The sequence below is a fragment of the Carcharhinus amblyrhynchos genome, chromosome 28 (genome assembly GCF_965287045.1).
Source record: "Carcharhinus amblyrhynchos chromosome 28, sCarAmb.v2.hapA, whole genome shotgun sequence".
NCBI lineage: Eukaryota > Metazoa > Chordata > Chondrichthyes > Carcharhiniformes > Carcharhinidae > Carcharhinus > Carcharhinus amblyrhynchos.
The window spans coordinates 8,295,749-8,321,533 of record NC_137351.1 but is presented as its reverse complement, the minus strand read 5'-3'; the positions used below and the strand labels follow the sequence as shown (position 1 = coordinate 8,321,533).

Sequence of the window (25,785 nt, the reverse complement as noted above, 5' to 3'; positions counted from 1 at the left end):
ATGGGAGAGTGAAATAAAACTCTCTCAACTCTCGTGGCCAGGTGAGCTATGAAGCTATGAGAGACTTTTTTTTATTAATTCGTGGGACGTGGGTGTTGCTGGCTGGCCAGCAATTATTGCCCATTCCTTGTTGCCCTCGAGAAGGTGGTGGTGAGCTGCCTTTTTGAATCACTGCAGTCCACGTGCTATGGGATGATCCAGAATGCCATTTGGGAGGGAATTCCAGGATTTTGATCCAGCCATTGCAAAGGAACGGTGACATATTTCCAAATCAGGATGGTGAGTGGTTGGATGGGAACTTGTAGATGGTGGTGTTCCCATATATCTGCTTTCATTGTTTTTCTGGATCACAGTGATTGTGGGTTTGGAAGGTTCTGCCTAAGGATCTTTGGTGAATTGCTGCAGTGCATCTTGTAGATTGTACACACTGCTGCTACTGAGCGTCAGTAGTGGAGGGACTGGATGTTTGTAAATGTGGTGCCAATCAAATGGGCTGCTTTGTCCTGGTTGGCATCAAGCTTCTTGAGTGTTGTTGGAGCTGCACCCATCCAGGCAAGCGGGGAGTATTCCATCACACTCCTGACTTGTGCCTTGTAGATGGTGGACAGACTTTGGGGAGACAGGAGGTGAGTTACTCATCACAATATTCCGAGCCTCTGACCTGCTCTTGTAGCCACTGTGTTTATGTGGTGAGTCCAGTTGAGTTTCTGGTCAATGGTAACCCCAAGGATGTTGACAGTGGGGATTCAGTGATGGCTATACCATTGAATATCAAGGGGCAGTGGTTAGAGCGTCTCTTATTAGTGATGATCATTGCCTGGCACTTGTGCAGCGCGAATGTTATTTACCACGTGTCAGCCCAAGCCTGGATATTGTCCAGATCTTGTTGCATTTGAACATGGACTGCTTTCGTATGTGAGGAGTCGCGAATGGTGCTGAACATTGTGCAATCATCGACGAACATCCTTAATTCTGATGCTATGACGGAGGGAAGGTCATTGATGAAGCAGCTGAAGATTGTTGGGCCTAGGACACTAACCCTGAGGGACTCCTGCAGAGATGTCCTGGAGCTGAGATAACTGACCCTCCACAATCACAACCATCTTCCTCTGTACCGGGTATGACTCCAACCAGCGGAGAGTTTGTCCCCTGATACCCATTGATACCAGTTTTGCTAGGGCTCCTTGATGCCACGCTCAGTCGAAGGCTATCTTATGCTTCAGGTGTGCGACACCTGAAACCCTCACGGCCCCGATCCGTCCACTGTTTCCCTGTGTGTTCCGCCCCATAAATTATGGTCGGGAAAGACAGTCCACATTTCTCCCAGTACATTTCTCGCAATTCATCTCATTCGTCAAATGAGAATGCGTGCTGCAAGAAATTTGCTTCTCCCCTCGAGCGGTTTCTAACTGGGTCATCGACACACGAGCTCCAGAATGCCTCTATCTGTCAGCAGAGGATCTCAGCCAAGTCATCAATGCACCATTCCAGAAACGGAGCACGGAGGGAAAGGGTTCTTCACAAAATCTGCAGCTGAGTGGGTCGGAGGCTGACGTCAGCCGCCTCTTTGCTCTTGACTGCACTCTCCCACTGCAGTATCCGGGCTGAAGGTAGCTATCAATCTGGAATGACATGCAGCAGTTAGACTGTTGCTCTGGTGTTGCAAGCAGGTTGCAATACGGCTGATTTAACTGAGAATTTATCCGGTGTTCACGAGCACTCTGAGAAAACCGCAGGCTTTACCGTACGATCTGAACCAGTCGCACACTCCCATGAATTCAGCATCTCACCACAACACCTTCGGAATTTAAATTCAGGTTTGTGGAACTGGAAACTAAAAAGCTGTCATCAGTAAAAGAGAAAGAAACAGCACACATTAAACTACTGTAAAAGTCCAACTCCTTGTCGCATTTCTATAACACCTTCCCCAACCTCATGACCTCCCAGAGTGTTTTGCAGCCAATTAAGTTGGCAGTGTATGAATGAGTGCAGCTAACGGGTGGCCCAGTGGTGCAGTCGTTAGCTGCCTCACAACGCCAGGGACCTGGGTGCAGTTCCAGCCTTGGGTGACTGAGTGTCTGTGCGAAGTTTGCACATTCTCCCCGTGTCTGTGTGGGTTTCCTCCGAGTGCTCCAGGTTCCTCCCACATTCCAAAGGTGTGTGGGTTAGGCGTATTAGCCATGCCAAATTGCCACTTAGTGCCCAAAGATGTGCAGGTTAGGGGGATTAGCTGCAGTAAATGTGTGGGTTTACAGGGATAGGGTGGAGGAGAGAGCCTGGGGAAGATACTCGGGGCAGACTTGATCAGCCAAATGGTCTCTTCTGCACTATAAGGATTCTATGATTCTATGAAGTAGTCACTACAAAGGCTAGTCACTGCTGCAATGGAGGAAACGAGGTATCCAAGTTACGCACAGCAAGATCCCATAAGCAACAACATGTGAATCATCGTGTAATGTACTTTTGTGATGTTGGTTGAGAGTCACCACAGAAGGCATGTTGCCTTGAATGTTGCCATAGGTTCTTCCAATCTACCCAAGAGGGCCTCAAACTAGCATCCGACTGAAAGATGGCACTTCAGGCAGTGCAGCACTCCCTCAGCACTGGCTTAGATTTCTCAAGCTCAGATCCTGAAGAGCGTACTCCACCCTCTTCGACTTATCTATCGCAGCAACAGAGAACTTCGTTGCATAAGGTTAAAGTTCACGGGATCCAGGGTGAGGTACCTAAATGGATACAAAATTGGCTTCTTGACAGAAGTCAGAGGGTAGTTGTAGAGAGTTGTTTTTCAAACTGGAGACCTGTGACCAGCGGTGTGCCTCAGGGATTTGGATGAGAATGTAGGAGACATGGTTAGTAAGTTTGCAGATGACACCAAGATTTGGTGGCATAGTGGACAGCGAAGAAAGTTATCTCCAATTGCAACGGGATCTTGATCAATTGGGCCAGTGGGCTGATGAACGGCAGATGGAGTTTAATTTTGACAAATGCAAAGTGATGCATTTTGGTGGATTGAACCAGGGCAGGACTTACTCAGTTAATGATAGGGCATTGGGGAGAGTTATAGAACGAAGGGATCTAGGGGTACATGTTCATAGGTCCTTGAAAGTGGAGTCACAGGTGGACAGAGTGGTGAAGAAGGCATTCGGCATGCTTGGTTTCATTGATCAGAACATTGAATACAGGAGCTGGGACGTCTTGTTGAAGTTGTATAAGACCACACTTGGAATATTGTGTGCAATTCTAGTCACCCGATTATCGAAAGGATACTATTAAACTAGAAAGAGTGCAGAAGAGGTTTACTAGGATGCTACCTGGATTTGATGGATTGAGTTATAAGGAGAGGCTGAATAGACTGGGACTTTTTCTCTCTGGAACGTAGGAGGCTGAGTGGTGACCTTACAGAGGTCTATAAAATAATGAGGGGCATAGACAAGGTAGATAGTCAATATCTTTTCCCAAAGGTAGGGGAGTCTAAAACTAGAGGGCATAGGTTTAAGGTGAGAGGGGAGAGATACAAAAGTGTCCAGAGGGGCAACTTTTTTCATATAGAGGGCAGTGAGTGTCTGGAACAATTGCCAGAGGTAGCAGTAGAGGCGGGTACAATTTTATCTTTCGGAAAACATTTAGATAGTTACATGGGTACGATGGGTATAGAGGGATATGGGCCAAATGTGGACAATTGGGATGAGCTTAGACGTTTAAAAAAAAAAGGGTGACATGGACAAGTTGGGCCAATAGGCCTGTTTCCATGCTGTAAACCTCTATGACTTTATGACTCATAACTTCCTGTTCAGCAAAAAGATCTTAATAATAAGAAAAGAAAATGCTGGAAAACCTCAGCAGCCCATCAGCGTCTGTGGAGGGAGAAGCAGAGTCGATGTTTTGACTCCATAGGACTCTTCTTCAGAAGGGTCAGAGGAAGTGACCCACAGGTTTGAAATATTGACTTTGTTTCTCTCTCCACAGATGCTGCCAGACGTATTGAATCTTTCTAGTAGTTTCTGTGTTTATTTCAGATTTCCGCTACCTGCAGTATTTGCCTTTGTTTTCTGAATCTTTATTTTTCACCAGGGTTCCATCCTCCTTCACCTCCTCAATGAAAGACAGAGCCACAGAGACTTGCTGTTTGGGAGTGAGATCATTCCAGAATCCTGCAGAAGGTGGCCATTCGGCCCATCGAGTCTGCACTGGCTCTCTGAAAGACCATTCTACCAACTCCCACATCCCTGCCTTATCCCCATGACATTGCACATTTCCTCTTTTCAGATAACAATCCATTTCCCTTTGGAACACCTTGATTGAACCTACCTCCACCACCCTCTCAGGAAGTTCATTCTGGACTCCAACCAGCCTCTGGGCGAAAACATTTCTCCTCACATCACATTAGGGCAGCACGGTGGCACAGTGGTTAGCACTGCTGCCTCGCAAGGCCAGGGACCTGGGTTCGATTCCCAACTTGAGTCACTATCTATGTGGAGTCTACACAACTCCTTGTCTCTGCGGGGGTTTCCTCCCACAGTCCAAAAGGCTGGCTGGTTAGGTGCATTGGGCCATGCTAAATTCTCCCTCAGTGTTCCTGAACAGGCGCCAGAGTGTGGCAACTAGGGGATTTTCACAGTAACTTCATTGCAGAGTTAATGTAAGCCTATGTGTGACATTAATAAATAAACTTAAACACTTTTGCCCATTATTTTGAATGTGTCCTTTATTTCTTGATGCTCTCTTGAGTGGGATCCATTCCTCTCAGGATCTTAAATACCTTTAACACATCTCCTTTCAACCTCTTTTTCCAAGGAAAATAGTCCCAACCTCTCCAATCTATCCTTACAGCTGCAGCTCTTTATCCCCGGAAACATTCTTGTGACTCTCCTCTGTACTCTCTCCAATGCTTTTCCATCCTTCCTCAAGTATGGCACCCAGAACTGGATGCAGTACTCCAGATGAGACCTAACTGGTGCCTTATACAAGTTCAACATGACCTCCTTACTCTTGTACTCAATGCCCCTATCGATAAATCCTAAGACATTATGGGTGGGATCTCACGACCTCACTCATCCCAAAACCATAAAATCCCACCCAAGATCAGTGGACCTGTCCATGGTCCACCCCTCGCCCGCTCTGATTCTCGTGGTGGGCAGGATGGGAACATTCCGGTCCATATGCTTTATTAACTGCTCTCTCAATGTGCCCTACCACTTTCAATAACTTACGTACATGTACACCGAGGTCCCTCTGTTCCAGAGCCTCTTTTAGAGTTTCTCCCTTTATTTTATATTGTCTCTCCATATTCTTCCTGTCAGAGTGAATCACACTTCTTCACATTGAACTTCATTTGCCATTTGTTTGCCCAATCCATCAATATGCCTGTGGCCATTCGAAATTCAAGACTGTCCTCATCATGGGTGATAACATTTCCAATCCTCGTGTCATCTGCAAATTATGAAATCATGCCCCGAGCTTCTCAGTCTTTTGGCTAAGATCAAAAGTCAGATTAAGCCCAAGATGGGATACAATGCCTTATCTTGCCAACTTGGATCTTGTTTGTCTGTTTCGTGGGGACTATAAATTGGACTGTGGCCTATATAAGTCTATCAAACTCTCCAAGTAGTCTATTTAGAACAAAGAGCAAAGAAAATTACAGCCCTTCAGCCCTCCAAGCCTGCACCAACCATGCTGCCTGACTCAATCAAAACCCCCTACCCTTCCGGGGACCATATCCCTCTATTCCCATCTCATTCATGTACTTGTCAAGACGCTCCTTAAAAGTCACTACCGTATCCGCTTCCACTACCTCCCCGGCAACAACTTCCAGGCACCACCACTGTCTGTGTAAAAAATCTGCCTCGTACGTCTTTTTTAAAACTTGCTCCTCGCACCTTAAACCTGTGCTCCCTAGTAATTGACTCTTGCACCCTGGAAAAAAGCTTCTGACTCTCCACTCTGCCCATGCCTCTCAGAATCTTGTAGATTTCTATCAAGTCTCCCCTCAACCTCTGTCGCTCCTTGATACCACTGTCTGATATACCCTCCTTCATCAGTTAATACTTCCCATTGGCAGTTTTTTTCTCCCCCCTCCACTCTGAATTTCCCTTCAGGTTCCCATCCCCCCACCAATCTCATTTACATTGCCCCCAACAGCAACGTGGGACCGATTAGTTCACTTGGTTGGAACGATGCCAACAGCGCAGGTCTGATGGCGGTTCCAGCTGACGTGGGACCTGCCCTCTTGCTCGGCCCCCAAGTGTGGAAGGCAGTGGCAAACTCTCATTGATAAAACAAAAACAGCCAAGCAAACGAGTGGGATTTTCTGGTCGCACTCACCCCAAGGTGGGAAAAACCAGCCCAAAGTCAGTGGACCTTTGCATGGTCCATGAATTGTCTGCTACGATTCCCGTGGTGGATGGGTTGGGAAAATTCCACCCAATAGCCCATGTTTATTTATAATCCTGCCCAATGCCAACGGAGAATTCCAGTCTGCGAGTCAGGGCAGGCGTGCTGGTAAAATTCCAGCCAATGTCCTCAGGATACAGCGTCAGTAGACAATAAGCCAAGGATCTGTCTTTGGGCAGAGCACACATGGACTCCATTAATGAGGGTGGCCTTTAACCAAGAAAGATGAGAGTGAAACCCTCAGCAGAAGTTAAGGAGCGCTGCTCTTTACAAAGGCAGTTAGTTCCAGCGACAAATGCTTCACCCAGATAAACCAAACCTCAACTCGCCATCATCTGGAATAATTCCAGACCAGACACGCCAGTCACAGTGACTCCAGCTGACTCCGAATAAATGAAATCCCCTCGCAATACATCAAGTAAGCTGCTTACACAGTGACAAATGCTGCAGGAGACTCAATCTGAAAGCGTCACGTCGTGAGTCAATTCTTTTAAGTGAACAGGTCAAGTATTAAACTCGACCAAGTCAATCCCAAATGAACATTCAAAGTCAGGCTGCATAACCCCCGATCACGACCCCCACCCCCCCATATATAATTCCTGTGTAATGCTACTTGTTTTTAACACACTGATCGAGGCTGGGACCTCGGACTTCTGTCCCAATATCTGTTTTTGCCGACTTTGATCCTATGTCCTGAGGTGTACGAGGGAGTGAGTCGGAGCAATGGAATGTCTCTCCACCCACTTTATGTACACTTGATAAACACAAGAGTCTCTGTCAACATTGGACGGGTGGAGACCATCTTTCCAGTTTCCATTTCTTGCCGTTTCCTAACCCATCCCGGACATTCTCTCTTCCACCTTCTTCCGCCGGGAAAAGATACAAAAGTCTGAGGTTACGTACCAACCAATTCAAGAACTGCTTCTTCCCTGCTGCCGTCAGACTTTTGAATGGACCTATCTTATATTAAGCTGATCTTTCTCTACACCCTAGCTATGACAGTCCCATAGAATTCCTACAGTGCAGAAGGAGGCCATCTGGCCCATTGAGTCTGCACCGACCAGAATCCCTCCTAGGCCCTATTCCCATAATCCCACTTTATTTACCCTGATAACCTTTTCATCAAAGGCCCTATATAATATTAAGTTCTTCCTTTGATTATCAGGATGGGAATAGAGGAAGACAGAAAGCAGGTAACTATAGGCCAGTTAGCTGAACATCTGCCACAGAGAAAATGTTAGAAGCCTTTGTTAAAGATGTTATAGCAGGGCACTTGGAAAAAGTCAAGACGATCAGACAGATTCAATATGATTTTGGGAAATTTATTTTAACCAATTTATTGGGGTTCTTTGAAGGAGTCACATGTGCTGTGGATAAAGGAGAACCAGTGGATGTACTGCACTTAGATTTCCAGAAGGCATTTGACAAGGTGCCACATCAAAGGTTATTGCATAAATTAAAACTTCATGTTGTAGCGGGTAACATTTTGGCACGGGTAGGAGACTGGCTAACTAGCAAGTAACAGAGTTGGCATAATGGGTTTTTTTTGGCTGGCAGGTTGTGACTTGTGGTGTGCCACAGGGATCAGTGCTGGCACCACAACTTTTTACAAATGACTTGGATGAAGGAATTGAAGGTTTGATTGTTAAATTTGCTGGTGAGACAAAGATAAGTTGGAAAATAAATTGAACAGAATGTAAGGGATATAGATAGGTTGAACGAGCAAAAATCTGGTAAGTGGAGTGTAATGTAGGAAAATGTGAAATTGTCCATTTTGGCAGGAATAATAAAAAACAAGCTTATTATCTAAATGATGAGAGCTCTGAGGTGCAGAGGGATCTGGGTGTCCTAGTGCATGAATCACATACAGGTATAGCAAGCAATTAGGAAAGCTAATAGAATGTTATTGTTTATTGTGAGGTGAATTGAACACAAGAGTAGAGAGGCTATGCTTCAATTGCATAAGGCATTGGTGACACTACATCCGGAGTATTGTTCCATTTAAGTAAGGATGTTAGAAGCAGCTCAGAGAAGGTTTACTAACTATAGACTAATACCAGGAATGGATGGGGTTGTCTTATGAGGAAAGGTTGGAAAGGTTAGGTTGTGTTCACTAAAGTTTAGAAGAGTAAGAGGCAACTTGATTGAAACCTTTAAGGTCCTGAGGCGTATTGAGAGTGCGTTACCCCTACTGTAGCCCATATTGAAGAGGTAACTTGCTGATATGAGCAATGTTGTGCTAATCGATACACTGGGAGTAAACCTACAACTGCGAGCCATTCGCACGCGGTTCACTTTGCTGGGGGCAAGGGAGGATGAGGAGAGATGGGGATGAGGGGGGTGTCAGTGAGTGACGGTTGGGCCATGTGGTGTAAAGGGTAGCGTTCCTGCCTCTGAGCCAGGTTCAAGTCTGCTCCAGGGCTGGGATTTCGCAGCCCCGCCGGGAGATCTGGCAGTGGGCCAAAAGTCCACCATCTTGCGGTGAGGCCGGACAGTGGCAGGAGAGGCTGTTAAATCCCCATCACAGGACTTGATGGCCAAGGAAGATGCAGCACTGATGATGCACCAGACTGCAAAACCTTCTGATACGCACCAGTGGCCGGTGGTAAAAGCAGGAGAGATTCCCGGCACAGCCACATAACGGGAAAGAATACTTGGGCCTCTTCTCCTTGGAGAGACAAAGGATGAGAGGTGACCTGATAGAGATGTATAAGACGTTGAGAGGTATTGATTGGGTGGATTCTCAGAAGCTTCTTCCCAGGACTGAAATGGCTGCCACAAGAGGACACATGTTTTGGGTGCTGGGGAGTAGGTACAGAGGAGATGTCAGGGGTAAGTTTTTCACTCAGAGGGTGGTGGGTGAGTGCCATCGGTGGTGGTGGAGGCAAATTCAATAGGGTCTTTGAAGAGACTTCTGGATGAGTACATGGGACTGAATAGGATTGAGGGTTATAGGTAAGCCTAGTAGGTAGAGATATGATCTGCGCAACTTGTGGGCCGAAGGGCCTGTTGGTGCTGTAATTTTTGTTTCTGCCATCCAGAGGTCCCGACCACAACATGTACGTTTATGTTGCCAGGGCAACACAGGCTTCCCGAGTGAACTGTCAGCCACCACCATTGGAAGGTGCAGCCGAACAACCACAGGACGGGAATATGTATCCTTGCGCATGTCAACTTAGTGCGACCTGCCATAAACTGCAGAGAAACCATGTGAAATACCAAGGTGATTCCTCCTCGGATTGTCTCCTCACAGCCGTAGTCTGCCTCCCAAAGATGCAGGCGTGCTGCGCGAGCCAGATCAGCGGATTATCTGCTGGAGAGGAACAAGATACAGGGCAGAACGGATCAATTCTATGCTGCATTCGACATGGTTCGAAAAGCTTTGATCTTAGTCAGAATAATCTCTGAATATTAAAATCTGGCATTTTTAGGTCAGTCCTTATTAATTAGAAGCCTGGGGCGCTGATCAGCATCTGGCGACCTCACGTTAATGTGTAATTTTCTCACCACCTTAGCGAGATAGAGAGACTCAGATCAGAGAGGGAGGGGGTGGGGACGGAGAGAGAGAGAAGAAAGCAAGGAGAAAGATTAGGACAAGCTCTTCACGGTAACGGAAAAGATTTTGATTCATCGGCTAATGTTGATGCTGTCACTAATGCCTCGAACTCCACTGCATGGGACAGGGTTTTGTGGTCTGTACAAGAGTGTATTCGCCAGTTGGGCTGTTCAAATATTCACCATCTTAAAGCTACACTCATACTCAACCCGATCGCTGGTGAGCGAGCTGGGCGGTGAGCAGAATGATCTGAAGGTTTGAAAGAGAGGGATGGAAAATTCGATCCTCTCACAGGGATAGTCACAGTGGCACAGTGGTTAACACTGCTGCTTCACAGCACCCGGGACCCAGGTTCGATTCCGAGCCTCGGGTCATTGTCTGTGCAAAGTTCGCACGTTCTCCTCGTGTCTGCGTGGGTTTCCTCCGGGTGCTCTCATTTCCTCCCACAGTTCAAAGATTTGCAAGTTGATTTGCCAAGCTAAGTTGCCCTTACTTTCAGGGGGATTAGCAGAGTAAATATGTGGGATTACAGGCATTGGGCCTGGGAGGAACTATTGTTGGTGCAGGCTCAATGGGCTGAATGGCCTCCTTCTGTACCGTAGGGATTCTATGAGTAAGGAGGATAGGGATGTTAAAGAAACATCTCTATGACTCCAGGGTCTTTCACTGCCTTGGAAGATTCCAAAACAAGTCTTAGCACTTGAGGTACTTTTGAAAAGTAATGTAGGAAACGCAGCAGCACACAGCAAGATCCCACAAACAGCCATGTGATAACGATTAGAGAATCTGTCTCTGGAGGGCTAAAGGGATATGGAGGGAGGGGGGGAATCAGGATATTGAATTTGATGATCAGCCATGATCAAAATAAATGACAGAGCAAACTCAAAGGGCCAAATGGCCTACTCCTGCTTCTAGTTTCGATGTTTCTGTGATATTGGCTGACAGAATCCCAGCTGTGCTGAGGGAGGCCATTGCCTAGTGGTATTATCGTGAGACTATTAATCCAGGAACTCAGCTCTGGGGACCCCGTGTTCAAATCCTGCCATGGTCGATGGTAGAATTTGAATTCAATAAAAATTATCTGGAATCAAGAATCTACTGATGACCATGAAACCATTGTCGATTGTCAGAAAACCCCATCTGGTTCACTAATGTCCTTTGGGGACAGAAATCTGCCGTCCTTACCCGGTCTGGCCTACATGTGACTCCAGAACTACCACAGTGTGGTTGACTCTGAGCTGCCTTCTGAAATGGATAGCAAGCCATTCAGTTCCAAGGCAATTAGGGATGGGCAAAAATTGCTGACCAGCCAGAAACGCCCATGTTCCATGAATGAATTTTAAAATAATTTGGCCTATCGAGTCTGCACTGAGTCTCTGACAGACCCAGGCACTCTTCCCCCGCCCCTATCCCCCACACATTTATTTTGCCAAATCTGTGATTCTTTTATAAACGTGAACATTTCCTCCCTATTTGATCTATCAGAACATTTCATGTAGCTCCCCAGGGATTTAAATGCTGTTCCAAAGGGGTACCTGCTGCTTTTCTTTCAACATGTTTAACTATCTCTGCCCCATTCAAGATTATCTCACAATGTCAAGAAAACAAGAAACAGGAAGAAGGGTAGACCATTCGGTCCATCAGGTCTGTTCTATATCATTCAATGCAATCATGGCTTATCTTGAGCTCCAACTCCACTTTCTCACCCATTCCCCATATCCATTGATTCCCTGAGAGGCCAAAATGTCTGTCTGTCCCAGCCTTAAATGGATTCAAAGATGCAGCGTTCACACTTTCTGGAGTAGAGAATTTCAAAGATTGATAATCTTCAAACAAACTGATTTCTCCCCGTCTCAGTCCTAAACGATTGGCTCATTCTCCTGAGACTGTGTCCCGTGTTTTAGCTTCTCCTGACCAGTGGAGACTATCTCTCAAAGTCCACCCTATCAACCCCTCAGAATTTTGCAGTTTTAAGCGAGATTGTTCCTAAACTCCAGAGAACAGAATTTACTCACCCTCTCGTCATAGGACAACCCTATCATCCCAGAGACCAACCTGGTAAACTTTTGTTGAACTGCCCTCAATGTAAGTGTATCCTTTCTCAGACGTAGACTAAAACTACACACAGAATTCCCAATGTGGCCTCACCAAAACCCTGTACAATTGTTGCAAGACTTCTTTATTCTTATACTCCAGTTCCTTGGCAATAAAGGTCAACATGTCATTTCCATTCCTTAGTGCTTACTGCACCTGAGTGCTAGCTTTCTGTAACCCAAGGTCAATAACTTTTCAATTCCCTACATTATACACTACCTGCCCTCTTGTTGCCCATTCACTTAACCTGTCTGTATCTTTTTGATGCCTCTCTGTGTCCTCCCCACAGTTTACCTTTCCATCAAGCTTGATATTGTTACCAACAGAAGAGAGAGTCAAACAGCCTGTACTAATTTCCTCTTACCACCTATCTGTAAGCAGAAGGCATTTTGAATTAGTTGTTAAAAGATTAGGTGGTGGTGCATGCTCACAATCCCTTGGGTTTTGTGATCCAATTTTACCAGTAAGCCACAACAAACTCGAGTTAGGATTAACTCAGAGGGTTAGTTTATTTTTCACATTCAAAACCCAGGATAGGAATGTTAACAACCTCTCATACCACACATACATATACACACATGTACACACACACATGTACATATACACAAGTGTATACATACACAAATGCACACACACACATACACATGCATATGTGCACATATGCACAACACAGAAATACACACGCACGCACACACACAAGCACATATATGTGCTCACGTGCAGAACACAGAACCACACAAACACACACAAAATGGAAACACACCTTCGCTTAAACAAATGCTCAGACATACGCATACACACACCTACGTACACACATGCACATGCACACATGCGCACACACACAACACCGAAACACGTGCACACACATATGCGCATACACACATACATATGCACATACACATGTACACACACACATGCAAACGCAAACACATGCATGTGCATGCACATAAGATAAAGTGGGGCTTGAAGGAGTAGAATAGAGAATAGGCATTTCACAATATAATGACCACAGAAAATGACCACTAGTTCACATGAGTTCCAGACTTTAAAGTTAAAGTCCAGAGAGTGTTTCCTGCACTTTGGGTTCAGTTCTGATGGCTTTCTGGGTGGTTAAATAGTACAAAAATCCCTGAAACAAATGATGGTGATGCACGAGGGGTTTTCTACATTTAGACCACTTGGAGGGCATTGATTTAATATCAAGCTGCCTTCATGGAGTTGAGAGGTGGTAACCGACCGCTTATCGACTGGGGTTCTGTCCAACTGATGTTAAAATAGCAGGCTGTCTCTGAAGCTCAAAGGTACAGTGTTAAAAGTGGCTAAAAGGCCAGAGGCTTAGATCTTGTGACATGACCTATAAATGGATAACTGGAGCTTAACAATTAGTTTCAGTGCTCCTCGCCTGGATTCCATAGCTCCTCCTTATAAAAGAGATAAAACTTTGTTATTAGACTCTCTTCCAAAATAATGAGCTTCAACATTTTTCTTCTGTGACAGTTTAGGAGGGGGGGAACCAGTTCATCCACATTTCCTCTGATTTCATTGATTGCAAGAGGTTTGTACAATGAAAGGTGGAAGTCTAGAAGCTGAAAAGAATAATTATTTTGTTCTTGAAATTGCTGGGGAAGGCTAACTACAGAGGACGACCCTGTGATCAGATGACTTGTAGCAGCCATCTTTGTTTCCTTGCAGCAGAAAAAACCCAGATTTGAAAAAAAAGGGTAAAGTTTTGAACATACAATGTTGAATTTCTTTCTTTGTCATAGGAACCCAACTCTATCATCAGAAAACTTAAGTATATTATCTCTGGTCCTTTATCTAAGTCATTAATGCAGACGATAAATGGCTAAGATGTGTCTTGGCCAAATTCTGCCCTCAATAACGCCCCCAGAAACAGATCAGCTGGTTATTCATGTCATGACCATTGAACTGCACAGCATAATTAAACAACAATCAGTTGTTTAACACTAAGTAGCCCAGTCCATCTCGCAAACCAGCCTCTCATCCATTGATTCTGTCTACACTTCCGGCGTAATCAAGGACCCCACCCACACAGAGAGTCATTCTCTCTCTTCCACCTTCTTCCGTTGGGAAAAAGATATAAAACTCTGAGATCACATACCAACTGACTCAAGAATAGCTTCTTCCCTGCTGCCATCAAGCTTTTGAATGGACCTCCCTGACACTAAGTTGATATTTCTCTACAAACAGAATCACATTCAACCCCAGCACTTCCATATAACACCGTGGCCGGAATTCTCCGGCCGTTCACGCCAGCGGAATTCTCTGGCCCCGTCGGCAGCACGCTCCCGACCGCAGGTTTACCTGCTGGCGTGGGGTGACGTCAGTGGGAATTTCCATTGACAGCAGAGGGATCAGAGAATCCCACCACAAGCAAACACGGGAAGCACGCGGCTGGGAGGCCGGAGAATACAAAGAACAAAGAAAAGTACAGCACAGGGACAGGCCCTTCAGCCCTCCAAGCCTGTGCCGATAGAATCATAGAATCCCTACAGTGCAGAAGGAGGCCATTCAGCCCATTGAGTCTGCATCAATATCCCATCCCATATGTATCCCTATAGGCAAGATGAGAATATTGAGATGATAGAGAGCCAGAACAGTGATCCTCACCACTTCTCTAACACTCCTTCAGTTTGGTTTACTAGTGTCACAAGTTGGCTTACATTCACACTGCAAAGAAGTTAATGTGAAAATCCCCAACTCGCCGCACTTTGGCATCTGTTTGGGTACACTGAGGGAGAATTTAGAACGGCCAATGCACCTAACCAGCACGTCTTTCGGACTGTGGGAGGAAACCAGAGCACCCGGAGGAAACCCACGCAGTCACGGGGAGAACGTGCGGACTGCACACAGACAGTGACCCAAGCCAAGAATTGAACCTGGGTCCCTGGCCCTGTGAGGCAGCAGTGCTAACCATTGTGCCACTGCGCCACCCTGTAGGGGGTTCTTAGAAACCACATTTTATGATAAATGGACATTGAGCAATGAAGAAGGTCACAGCGATAGACATTGAAGGTGAATTAATGGTGCTGTCGATACAAGTTAAACTGACCACAGAGAGTTACGTCTTTGTTCAAACACAAACACTATTTTAACCTTTGAGAGACTGAGTTACGAAGGTAATTTTGGGAGAGATTTCCAGAGCATGGGGGAAAGACGGCTGAAAGCCCAACAGAAAGCACTTCCTAATTGGCCAAACCAATTCAATCCACATTCCTGTCTGTTTAGCTGCTGCAGGTTTTGTTCTCGGGTTTTGTCAGTGTACCTATATCCCGTTTGGTGACATTAATCACAGCTTGTCCTGGATATCCTCTTGTATTTGCATTGCTAACCGTTTCTTCTTGGAGTTTGTGGTTTAATTTTGAAATAAGTAAGTTCCTTTAAAAACCCACCAGGGCCTTTTATTGAATAGAGGGCTTTCGCCACTGCTGTGAATGCTGGGATAGCCCAGACTCCATAGCAGGAGGCAGCACTTGTAAATCATGAAGTCAAGTGGGGGCCGGGGGAGGGGGGGGGGGGGCAAGTATGAGGAAGAGAGGCAGGAACGGAGAAGAATCATAGAATCCCTACAGTGCAGATGGAGGCTATTCGGCCCATCAATCCTGTAACAACAACAATCCCACTCAGGTCCTGTCCCTGTAATCTTACATATTTACCCTGCTAACCTCCCTGATACCAAGGGGCAATTTAGGCTGGCCAATCAACCTCACCCACACTTCTTTCAGACTGTGGGAGGGAGCCAGAGCACCTGAGGAAACCCACGCAGGCACGGGGAGAATGTGCAGACTCCACACTAACAGTGACCCAAACCGGGAATCGAACCCAGGCCCCTGAGGCTGTGAGGCCGCACAGTGCCGCTGATACTCAGAAAGGTTGAAAGCCAGTTTAGCTTAGGTTAGTCCAGGCAGCCTGATAGCTGGTCAGCCATGCAGAGTGACACCAACAGCGCAGGTTCAGTTCCTGCATCGGCTGAGGTTATTCATGAAGGTCCCATCTTCTCAACCTTCCCTGGGGCTTTGAGGCAGCTGTGCTCACCACTGTGCCACTGTGACACCCATTAGTGAAGCACAGGGAAGGACAAGGGGACAGTTACATGAAGAGCACATTCGCTAATTCATGACAGATGCAGTGTATACCTTTAACACCTTTGATGTGAGGTGACACCTCGGACGCTTGCTCCTGCAACAGAAAATCTACAAATTAAGCATTGCCAACCCTGCATAAGGTTTCCAGCAACCCAGCCCATTCCCTCAGCACAATGTAATCGATAACACTTGGAGGTGAAGCTCAGTCGAAATAGACCAATCTGACCAGCAGGTGGCAGCAGGACACCACAATGATTGTAGCCCCTGAATGTGGGACACAGATTTCACTGGGGGGTCGCGTATCCTTCAGCATCGCTTGGAGTTGAGTTCCATTTAAAAGCATGATTCACCTGCGAGGAAGGTCAGGAGGAGGGATGGGCAAATCATTCGGCAACATAAGTCATTGAAAAATCAGCCAATCGATTCCCCAGGATGTTGGGACCTTTGAATAAAAAGTGCGGGCCAATTGACTAAGTTTCCCTTCAGGCTGAGATACGTAAGCAGGGTAAATATGTGGGGATAGGGTCTGGGTGGGATTGTTGTCGGCGTGGGCTCGATGGGCCAAATGGCCACCTTCTGCACTGTGGGGATTCTATGAGGTGTCAAAGGGCTTGAGTCTCTAAGTCTGCAATGGGGTCCTCCACCCTCTGCTACTGATCCTCCAGCATGAAGGAAGGAACTGACTTGAGGCCTTTGCTCTGTGATGGTCCGATGCTGCTCGATATCGAAGGGAATGGCGTTTCCAGAACTCCCACTCTCAGCCTCTCTGCAGGCCAGTGAGACAGAGTCAAGCACCGCTTACCCTGTACGGTATTTTTCATTCATTCATGGGACACGGGCATTGCTGGCTGGGCCAGCTTTTATTACCCATCCCTAATTGCCCTTAAACTGAGTGCAAATAGGGCAGCTAAAAGTCAACCACATTGCTGTGGCTCTGGAGCCACATGTAGGCCAGACCAGGCAAGGATGGCAGATTTCCTTCGCTGAAGGACATGAGTGAACCAGATGGATTTTTCCGACAATTGACAACGATTTCATGGTTTCTTCATTCTAGATATTTTTTATTGAATTCAAATGCCACCATCTGCCGTGGCAGGATTCGAACCCTGGTCCCCAAAACATTAGCTGAGTTTCTGGATTAATACTCCAGCAATAATACCACTAGGCCATCATCTTACCTCTCTCCGTTTTGCTTACTCCTTCATCGGGTTGTAAGTATGAGCTGTTATCATGTTTTTCTTTACTCTCTAGCTGCGATTATACAATTGGTACCGATGTAATTTTTACATTGATGTCTCTCTCCATGGCTGTCATCAGGGTTTGGATGGTCCGTCTTATCTGTAGACACTTGATGTGGTTTTTGGTTGTTGGTATTTGTGACCTATCTCCCCTTAGACAAACTGGAGCCATACTCTGATATTGGCTTAACATGTGTTTATTAATGGTTATTTGGTAGAAAACTTGAGCATTGCTGAGAAAAGATAAATGTCAAAGCTTTTTGCCTTGCACTCATCAGAATAACAATATAAGAGGAAAAATCTATTATAGATTATAGATAGAAGAAAGTGCTGATTGGTTAGCAAGTAGACTCTGATTAGTAGAGTTGTTGTCGTGGAGAATGCACTAGGTGACTGACAGTTAGCTGCCAAGCATCGTTTGGTCAAGGCATTGTCCTGAGGAATGATTCAACGAATGGCTATCACTTATTTTGTTTAGCTGAAACAGGAGCAATGTGTGAATATGTTCTTTCTGTCTGCAAAGAACAGACAGCTGTTTACTAAATATGCAGCTTCCAGTACATATGCGCACTGCAATGTTAGATCCCTTCGCAGCTCTGGGTTGTTGTTGTCTCCTCCTCCTCCTCTTCCTCCTCTTCCTCATCCTCCTCATCCTCATCATCGTCCTCTCCAGACTTCTAGTCAGGACGGACAATCCAAGTACACTCCATGTCCGGTGCCGGGTGTCCAGGGGATCAGTGTGATTAATTCCCCTCAGCGTAAGAAGGTGCTTATTGCGCTCTGCTCCCTGGGTATTATTCCAGTGGCTGCAGTTGATGAGGAGTCTCATGAATCCTACAGCGCAGGAGAAGGCCATTTAGCCCATTGAGTCTGCACCAATCACAATCCCACACAGGCCCTATCTCCATAACTCCATGCATTTACCCTGCTACTAAGGGGCAATTTAGCATGGCCAATCCACCTAACCCACACATCTTTAGACTGTGGGAGCAAACCGGAGCACCCAGAGGAAACCCACGCAGACACAGGGAGAATGTGCAAACTCCATACAGGCAGTGACCCAGAGGCCAGAATTGAACCCAGGTCCCTGGCGCTGTGAGGGAGCAGTACTAACCACTGTGCCACATGCCATGGGTTCTGGGTGAACAATATAAGACTCTTGGCATTGAGGTAAGATGCTATCTCTAGTTTCTGACGATCAGATGGCCCAGTCACACTCACTCATCCCACTGCTTTCTCTCACCTTAAAAGAGGAGAGGATGATTTTTTTTTTAATTAATTTGTGAGATGTGGGTTTTGCTGGCTCGATCAGCATTCATTGCCCATCCCTAATTGTCCTTGAGAATGTGATGGTGAACTGCCTTCTTGAACCACTGCAGTCCATGTGGCGTAGGTACACCCACAGTGATGTTAGGGAAGGAGCTGGACCCATCGACAGTGAAGGAACGGCCCATAGATCTCCAGGTCAGGATTGTGAGTGACTTGGAGGGGAACCTCCAGCTGTGGTGGTGTTCCCGAGTATCTGCTGCCTTTGTCCTGAATGGTAAAAACCGTGGGTTTGTAAGGTGCCGCCTAAGAAACCTCGGTGAGTTCCTGCAGTGCATCTTGTAGATGGTACACACTGCTCCCCAGTTTAACCTGTATAAATGAGGATTTCAGGAAGTGGTGTTGAGATTGAGGATTTTAATAGACTTGAGCAAGTTGCAAATCAATATTTTTGGTGCAGTGTAAATAATGACCTCACTCTCTCCCTAACTCTTATTCTGAAACAACAGATTGCTACCACTAGGTGGTGTCAAAGCTCCGGGGTGGACAATAGATGGTGTGGATTAACTAGCAGAGGAAAGCAATAAACTCACAACAAACAGGACATTAGTGAGCAGAAGGGGACACTGTACTCCACATTAGAGGGGGGAAAGGCAGACACAGGGTCTCAGCCCCCTCAGTATCAATAGATTGTTGCATCAATGTGAGGCTTGGCTGCTTATTCACTTATCCCGTCTAACGTTCCTCAAAATACAGAGCAGGGGATTGTCCCTGAAGTGAACCTTCACCAAGGCGGGGACTGTCTTCAGAAAGGCTCGCACAGACAGCTCGTGGTTGGATTATTCCACACACATTCTTTTCAAGGGCAACATTCCCCGATATCATCCATACCCGTCCCCTCACAAGTGAGAATAGAGAATTCCAGCCAAAACTCCATTCACTTCCAGCAGAACTGGAGAATCCCTGGCACAGTGGTTAGCACTGCTGCCTCACAGCGCCCAGAACCCAGGTTCAATTCCAGCCTCACTGCCTGTGCAGAGTTGGCATGTTCTCTCCATGTCTGCGTGGGTTTCCTCCTGCAGTCCAAAGATGTGTGTGTTAGGTTGATTGGCCATGCTAAACTGCCCCTTATTGTCCCGGGAATTTAGGTTAGAGGGATTAGCAGTGTAAATGTGTGGGGTTACGGGGATAGAGCCTGGGTGAGATTGTTGTCAGTGCAGACTCGATGGGCTGAATGGTCTCCTTCTGCATTATAGGATTCTATGAATGAGGACAGAGATTTTTGGCCCAAGTATCATCTTCACACCATTATCAGAAGCTGATTAAGCGGGAAGTGATGGTCTCGTTAACCCAGTCAGTGACTGTGTTAAAGGCAATCTGAAACAGAAGCAAAAAACGCTGGGAAATCTCAGCAGGCCTGACAACATCTGTGAAGAGAGACTAGAACTCTGATGAAGCATCATCCAGACTCGAAATGTTGTCTCCATTCTCTCCCCACAGACACTGTCAGACCTGCTGAGGTTTTCCAGGGTTCTCTGTTTTGCCTTGGTGTTTCAGTGTTACGTTGTTATATGGTCCTAGTTACGAGCTATATTGTCGTGTGTACATATATACCAACTTTGTCACATCACTCACTGCTGCTCTCCCATCAGCAGACCGAGTAACAGTATACAGGGTGGCACGGTGACACAGTGCTGCCTCACAGCACCAGGGACCTGGGTTCAATTCCCAGCTTGGATCACTGTCTGTGTGGTGTCTGTACATTGTCTGCGTGGGTTTCCTCTGGGTGCTTCTGTTTCCTCCCACAGTCCAAAAGACATGTTAGTTAGATACTAAATTCCCCCTCTGTACGCGAACAGGCACCAGGGTGTGGCGACTAGGGGATTTTCACAATAACAGTTGCAGTGTTAATGTAAACCTACTTGTGATACTAATAATAAATAAATAAATATTTACATATCCTGTGGTGAACTTTGAGAAATACATTCGATCACAGACTGAAAAGCTGTCTAAAAGAGTGATTATTTTATCTTATGGGGACCACGTGATGTAGCAGACTGATTGATTTTAAAGTGTTTAGACTTGAACAGGTTGTCCATTGACTAAAAGGAAAAGTGTCACTTTAAACAATGTCCTTAACTTCCCCCTTTTGTCTCTCTTTCCCATATCTGTGGTTCCCACTGAGATGTTCCATGATTTTTTTTAACAACATAATTTAAGCCATGGTCCAACTCTGGCTACAGGAAGCTATCCTGCCAGTCTGGTGCGGAGCCACCCTGCTCTTACACACTCCAACATTACCCTGCACTTGCTCTCTTATTAACTGTCTCCATCCTGTCCCCTAATCCTGAGCTCACCCTGACCTTGTCTATCCCATTTCCATCTAGCTTTAGGCTTAATGGAACAGCAGCATGGTGGTTAGCACAACCGCCTCATAACACCACGGACCCAAGTTCAATTCCGGCCTGGGTCACTGTCTGTGTGGAGTGTGCACATTCTCCTTGTGTCTGCGTGGGTTTCTTCTGGGTGCTCTGTTTTCTCCCACAGACCAAAGATGCGTGGGCTAGGTTGATTGGCTGTGCTAAATTGTCCCCTTAGTGTCAGGGTGACTAACAGGGTAAATACACAAGGTTATGAGGATCGGGACTGGGTGGGATTGTTGTCAGTGCAGGCTCAATGGGCCATAGGCACCCTGCATTGAAGCCATTCTATGATTCTACGAACAAAGAACTGGTCATGTTCGATCATGGATCCAAGAGTCCATCTCTTCCCAAACTCAGGATTCCAGAGAGTTGATGCTCCATGAAGTGTAGCGAGGTCCAGTTTCCGCTTTGATTCCAATTTCTTGCTTTTATCCCCACTTTCAGTCTTCATTTTGGAGCCTTTTTTAATTTATTCTCAAAATTGCCGTTCCTTTTAGTTATTTAAAAGTTGTGGGTGCAAGGTCGTAACCAAATGCCACCTCTCCTGACAAGGCTGGAGATTGAGGCCGAGGGGTTTAGGCCTCCTTCTGTGGATTTTTCCCAGTGTTCCTTTCTGTCAGGCCGGTTATGACATCATGGACCAGGAGGATGACAGAAATCGACGCTTCATAAAAACAGTGCACCAATAGGAGAGCAATCCACCAAAATTCTCCAGGTTAATGACCAAGCACAAGTCGAATCATGATCACGTGACCATGTTATAGTGTGTCCGCCATTGCTGCCATTTTAATTCCTGAGCCAGGCTCCAAGATTTATCCACAGATTGACGGACAAAGAACTCAAACAAAACTGTTTGCCTCTTCTCTACTTTTGTTTTTTGTCGTTCTTGACAGGAATCCTCTTCACTACTCTGGTCTTCGGCCCAGCTTGTGGTTTCATCCTCGGCTCTCTGTGCACCAAGTTCTACGTGGACGCGGTTTTCATTGACACAAGTATGTAAAGAGTTAACAATTGTTAGTCTTACAACTTTTGCCTCTTGTATTAATTTTTCTCTTGCCCCCTTTGCTCTATGTCTCTCACACTGTTGTCTATCCCACACGCCTTCTGCTTCAGGCTGCCAAGAAGTGGCAATAAGAACATAAGAACATAAGAAATAGGAGCAGGAGTAGGCCATCTGGCCCCTCGAGCCTGCCCCGCCATTCAATAAGATCATGGCTGATCTGTTGTGGCTCAGCTCCACATTCCCGCCCTCTTCCCACAACCCTTAATCCCCTCTCTTATCAAAAACCCATCAACCCGCGTCTTAAAAACATTTAGCGAGGCAGCCTCCACCACTTCAACGGGCAGAGAATCCCAGAGATTCACCACCCTTTGAGTGAAGAAGTTCCTCCTCAACTCCATTCTAAACCGCCCCCCTTTATCTTGAGGCTGTGCCCCCTAGTCCTACTGTCCTTTCTGAGTGGGAAGAGTCTCTCCACCTCTATCCTATCCATCCCATTCATCATCTTATATGCCTCAATGAGATCTCCCCTCATTCTTCTAAACTCTAACGAGTACAAGCCTAGTTTATTCAGCCTCTCCTCATAGCTCAACCCCCTCAACTCCGGCATCAGCCTAGTAAACCTCCTCTGCACTCCCTCCAAGGCCAAAATATCCTTGCGTAAGTACGGCGCCCAAAACTGCACACTGTACTCCAGCTGTGGCCTCACCAATGCCCTATACAGCTGCAGCAAGACCTCCCTACTTTTATATTCAATCCCCCTCGCTATGAAGGCCAGCATCCCATTCGCCTTCCTGACCACCTGCTGCACCTGCAAGCTGGGTTTTTGCGACTCATGCACAAGGACCCCGAGGTCCCTCTGCACCGTCGCCTGCTGCAGTTTTTCTCCACGTAAGTAATAATCCTTCCTACTATTATTCCTACCAAAGTGGACCACCTCACACTTGCCAACATTAAATTCCATTTGCCAGTTCCTGGCCCATTCGCCCAGCCTATCTAGATCCTTCTGCAGACTCTCCACACCCTCCGCACAATTTGCCTTTCCACCAATCTTGGTGTCATCAGCAAATTTGGACACCATACACTCAGTTCCCTCCTCCAGATCATCTATATAAATGGTAAATAGCTGAGGCCCCAGCACCGACCCCTGAGGCACTCCACTAGTCACCAACCGCCAATCCGAATAGCACCCATTGACCCCCACTCTCTGCCTCCTATTTGACAACCAGTCCTCTATCCACGCTAACACCCTACCCCCAACTCCATGTCTCCTGACCTTCTGCAATAGCCTCTTGTGAGGTACTTTGTCAAACGCCTTCTGAAAATCAAGAAAGACCACATCCATCGGCTCTCCTCTATCCACCGCCCTAGACACATCCTCATAGAACTCAAGTAAATTTGTCAGACACAACTTCCCCTTAACGAAACCGTGCTGCGTCTGCTCTATCAAGCAATTCCCCTCAAGATGCCTCGCTATTTCCTCCTTGATGACGGATTCTAACATTTTACCTACAACAGACGTTAAACTAACCGGCCTATAATTCCCCGCCTTTTGCCTGGCACCCTTCTTAAACAACGGCGTAACATTAGCCACTTTCCAATCTTCCGGCACTTCCCCGGAATCCAGCAACGTCTGGAAAATAACCACCAAGGCATCCACTATCACCTCCGCCATTTCTTTCAGAACCCTCGGATGCATTCCAATGACCAGTATTCAACTCTTGTAGCCCTGAATGTCCTCAGCTGGCTCACGTACACACATGTGTATACACTTACATGCATATACACTTATGTACATTCATGCAATTGTACCCACACGCAGACATAATCTCACACACATATGTACACACACACATGCACACCACGTATGTATACATACCTGCACACACATGCAGGCAAACATTCTCCAATCTCATCCATGCCCATTTCACTGCCAAAACTCCATTCACTGCAGCGGCACCAGGGAATTTCAGCTGCCAACAAGGTTGGAGATTTTTGGCCATACTCATACATACATCCGGGTTTGATTCCCAGCTCGGGTCACTGTCTGTGTGGAGTTTGCACGTTCCCCCTGTGTCTGCGTGGGTTTCCTCCAGGTGCTCTGGTTTCCTCCCGCAGTTCGAAAGATGGGCTGATTAGGTGCATTGGCCATGCTAAATTCTCCCTCAGTGTACCTGAACAGGCACTAGATCGTGGCATCTAGGGGATTTTCACAGTAACTTCATTGCAGTGTTAATGTAAGCCTACTTGTGACGCTAATAAGTAAACACACAGGAACACACACACACATATATACATCAGCACATGCATACATACACACAAGAACACAAGTACACATACACATGTACACACAGGTACACGTATACACATCCAAACATACATATACACAGGTACGCACATACATGCACACAAATATACATAAACACACGCACACATACGCACAAGAACACAAGTACACATACATACGTACACACGGATACACATATACACATCCAAACATACATACACACAGGTACGTACATACATGTACACATACCTATTGTTGTAGGTAAAATAATATCTCTAAGATTGTTAGTGAGTCAAAGTACAGTAGCTTTTATTTCAAAACTCTGGCATTTATTCCAGAGTTTTGGGAGAACTGATTCTTTACAATGGACTACCAGACCTCTCTTAGAACACAAACACAAGTGGGCATTTATACATTATGAGCTCTAGCAGTAATCACGATTCAAAGTTCCAATTCCTGCCAGACCTCCAGGTCTTCCTTCCCTGGCCACGATTTAGCTTCAGAGTTGACCAGAGATTACAATCCAGCTGGCAGCTGCAGTCATGACACAGGCTTCAATCTGGTCACGATTCAAATCCTTCTGCAGCAGTATAGCATCCCTGTCTTTGAAGTTACTTGTGTGATTGTGGCTGTCCCAGCAGGACTCTTCCTGTTAAAAGCCGGTATCGTGATCTGCCATCAGCAGCTGTCAAAAGCCGGTATCGTAAACTACCACCTGTGTAACGATGTCCAACTAACACAAATAGGTAAGATTTACAAAGCAACAAAATAACAGCCACATTAACCTATCTGTCTTTATAAAAATGAAAGTTAAAGCATGTAAGACATGAACAAATAACTTATATTACTGCCAGGAGCAGTATAAGCTTGAGAAAATCAGTCATGATGAAGGGTTATGTTTGTGACATATTCTAGATACAAAATCCATTAACCCTTTCCCTATTTCACCCACGTACACACAAGTATGCACACACCCATAAACACAGTTTCCAGCACAGATCTGGAGCGAGGATACCTGTTAAATTACCTCCCCTCTTTGTGCTCCAGGCATTGTGGCAAGTGGTTAAGTTCCCATACTGCTGTCCCAAGTGAAATCAGCTTACATCTCCAGATGGGAATCAAACACCTTCCTGCTTGGGACAGCTCGGGACAGCTCAGTCTCACACCGAATGGCAGCTCTGAAGAGAGATGGCGATACAGAGAACTTTAGGGTGGGGGTTCCAGAGCCTGAGCCGCTCGAGGGCAAAGCCACCCGTGGTGGGTTGAAGAAAGTGAGGGTGGGTGGTGGAGTCTGTGCAAGTTGAAAGAGTCGGAGGAGTGCAGAGATCTCAGAGAGCTGGGAAGGTGGCAGAGACCGAGAAGGGTGAGGCGATGGAGGGATTTGAAAACAAGGGTGCGGTGTGGGTGAAACAGGATCCAGTT

The 25,785-nt window shown here is 46.3% G+C and overlaps 1 protein-coding gene across 1 annotated transcript in view; it reads left to right on the top strand.

The window, feature by feature from the left end:
- The window catches only part of slco3a1a (solute carrier organic anion transporter family member 3A1a), a 190,834-nt gene that overhangs the window by 129,017 nt on the left and 36,032 nt on the right, over window positions 1–25,785 (top strand). Inside the window, exon 3 of the mRNA XM_080214017.1 lies at window positions 21,970–22,068. Coding sequence (XP_080070143.1) covers window positions 21,970–22,068 — 99 coding nt within the window. The remainder of the gene's footprint in view (window positions 1–21,969; window positions 22,069–25,785) is intronic.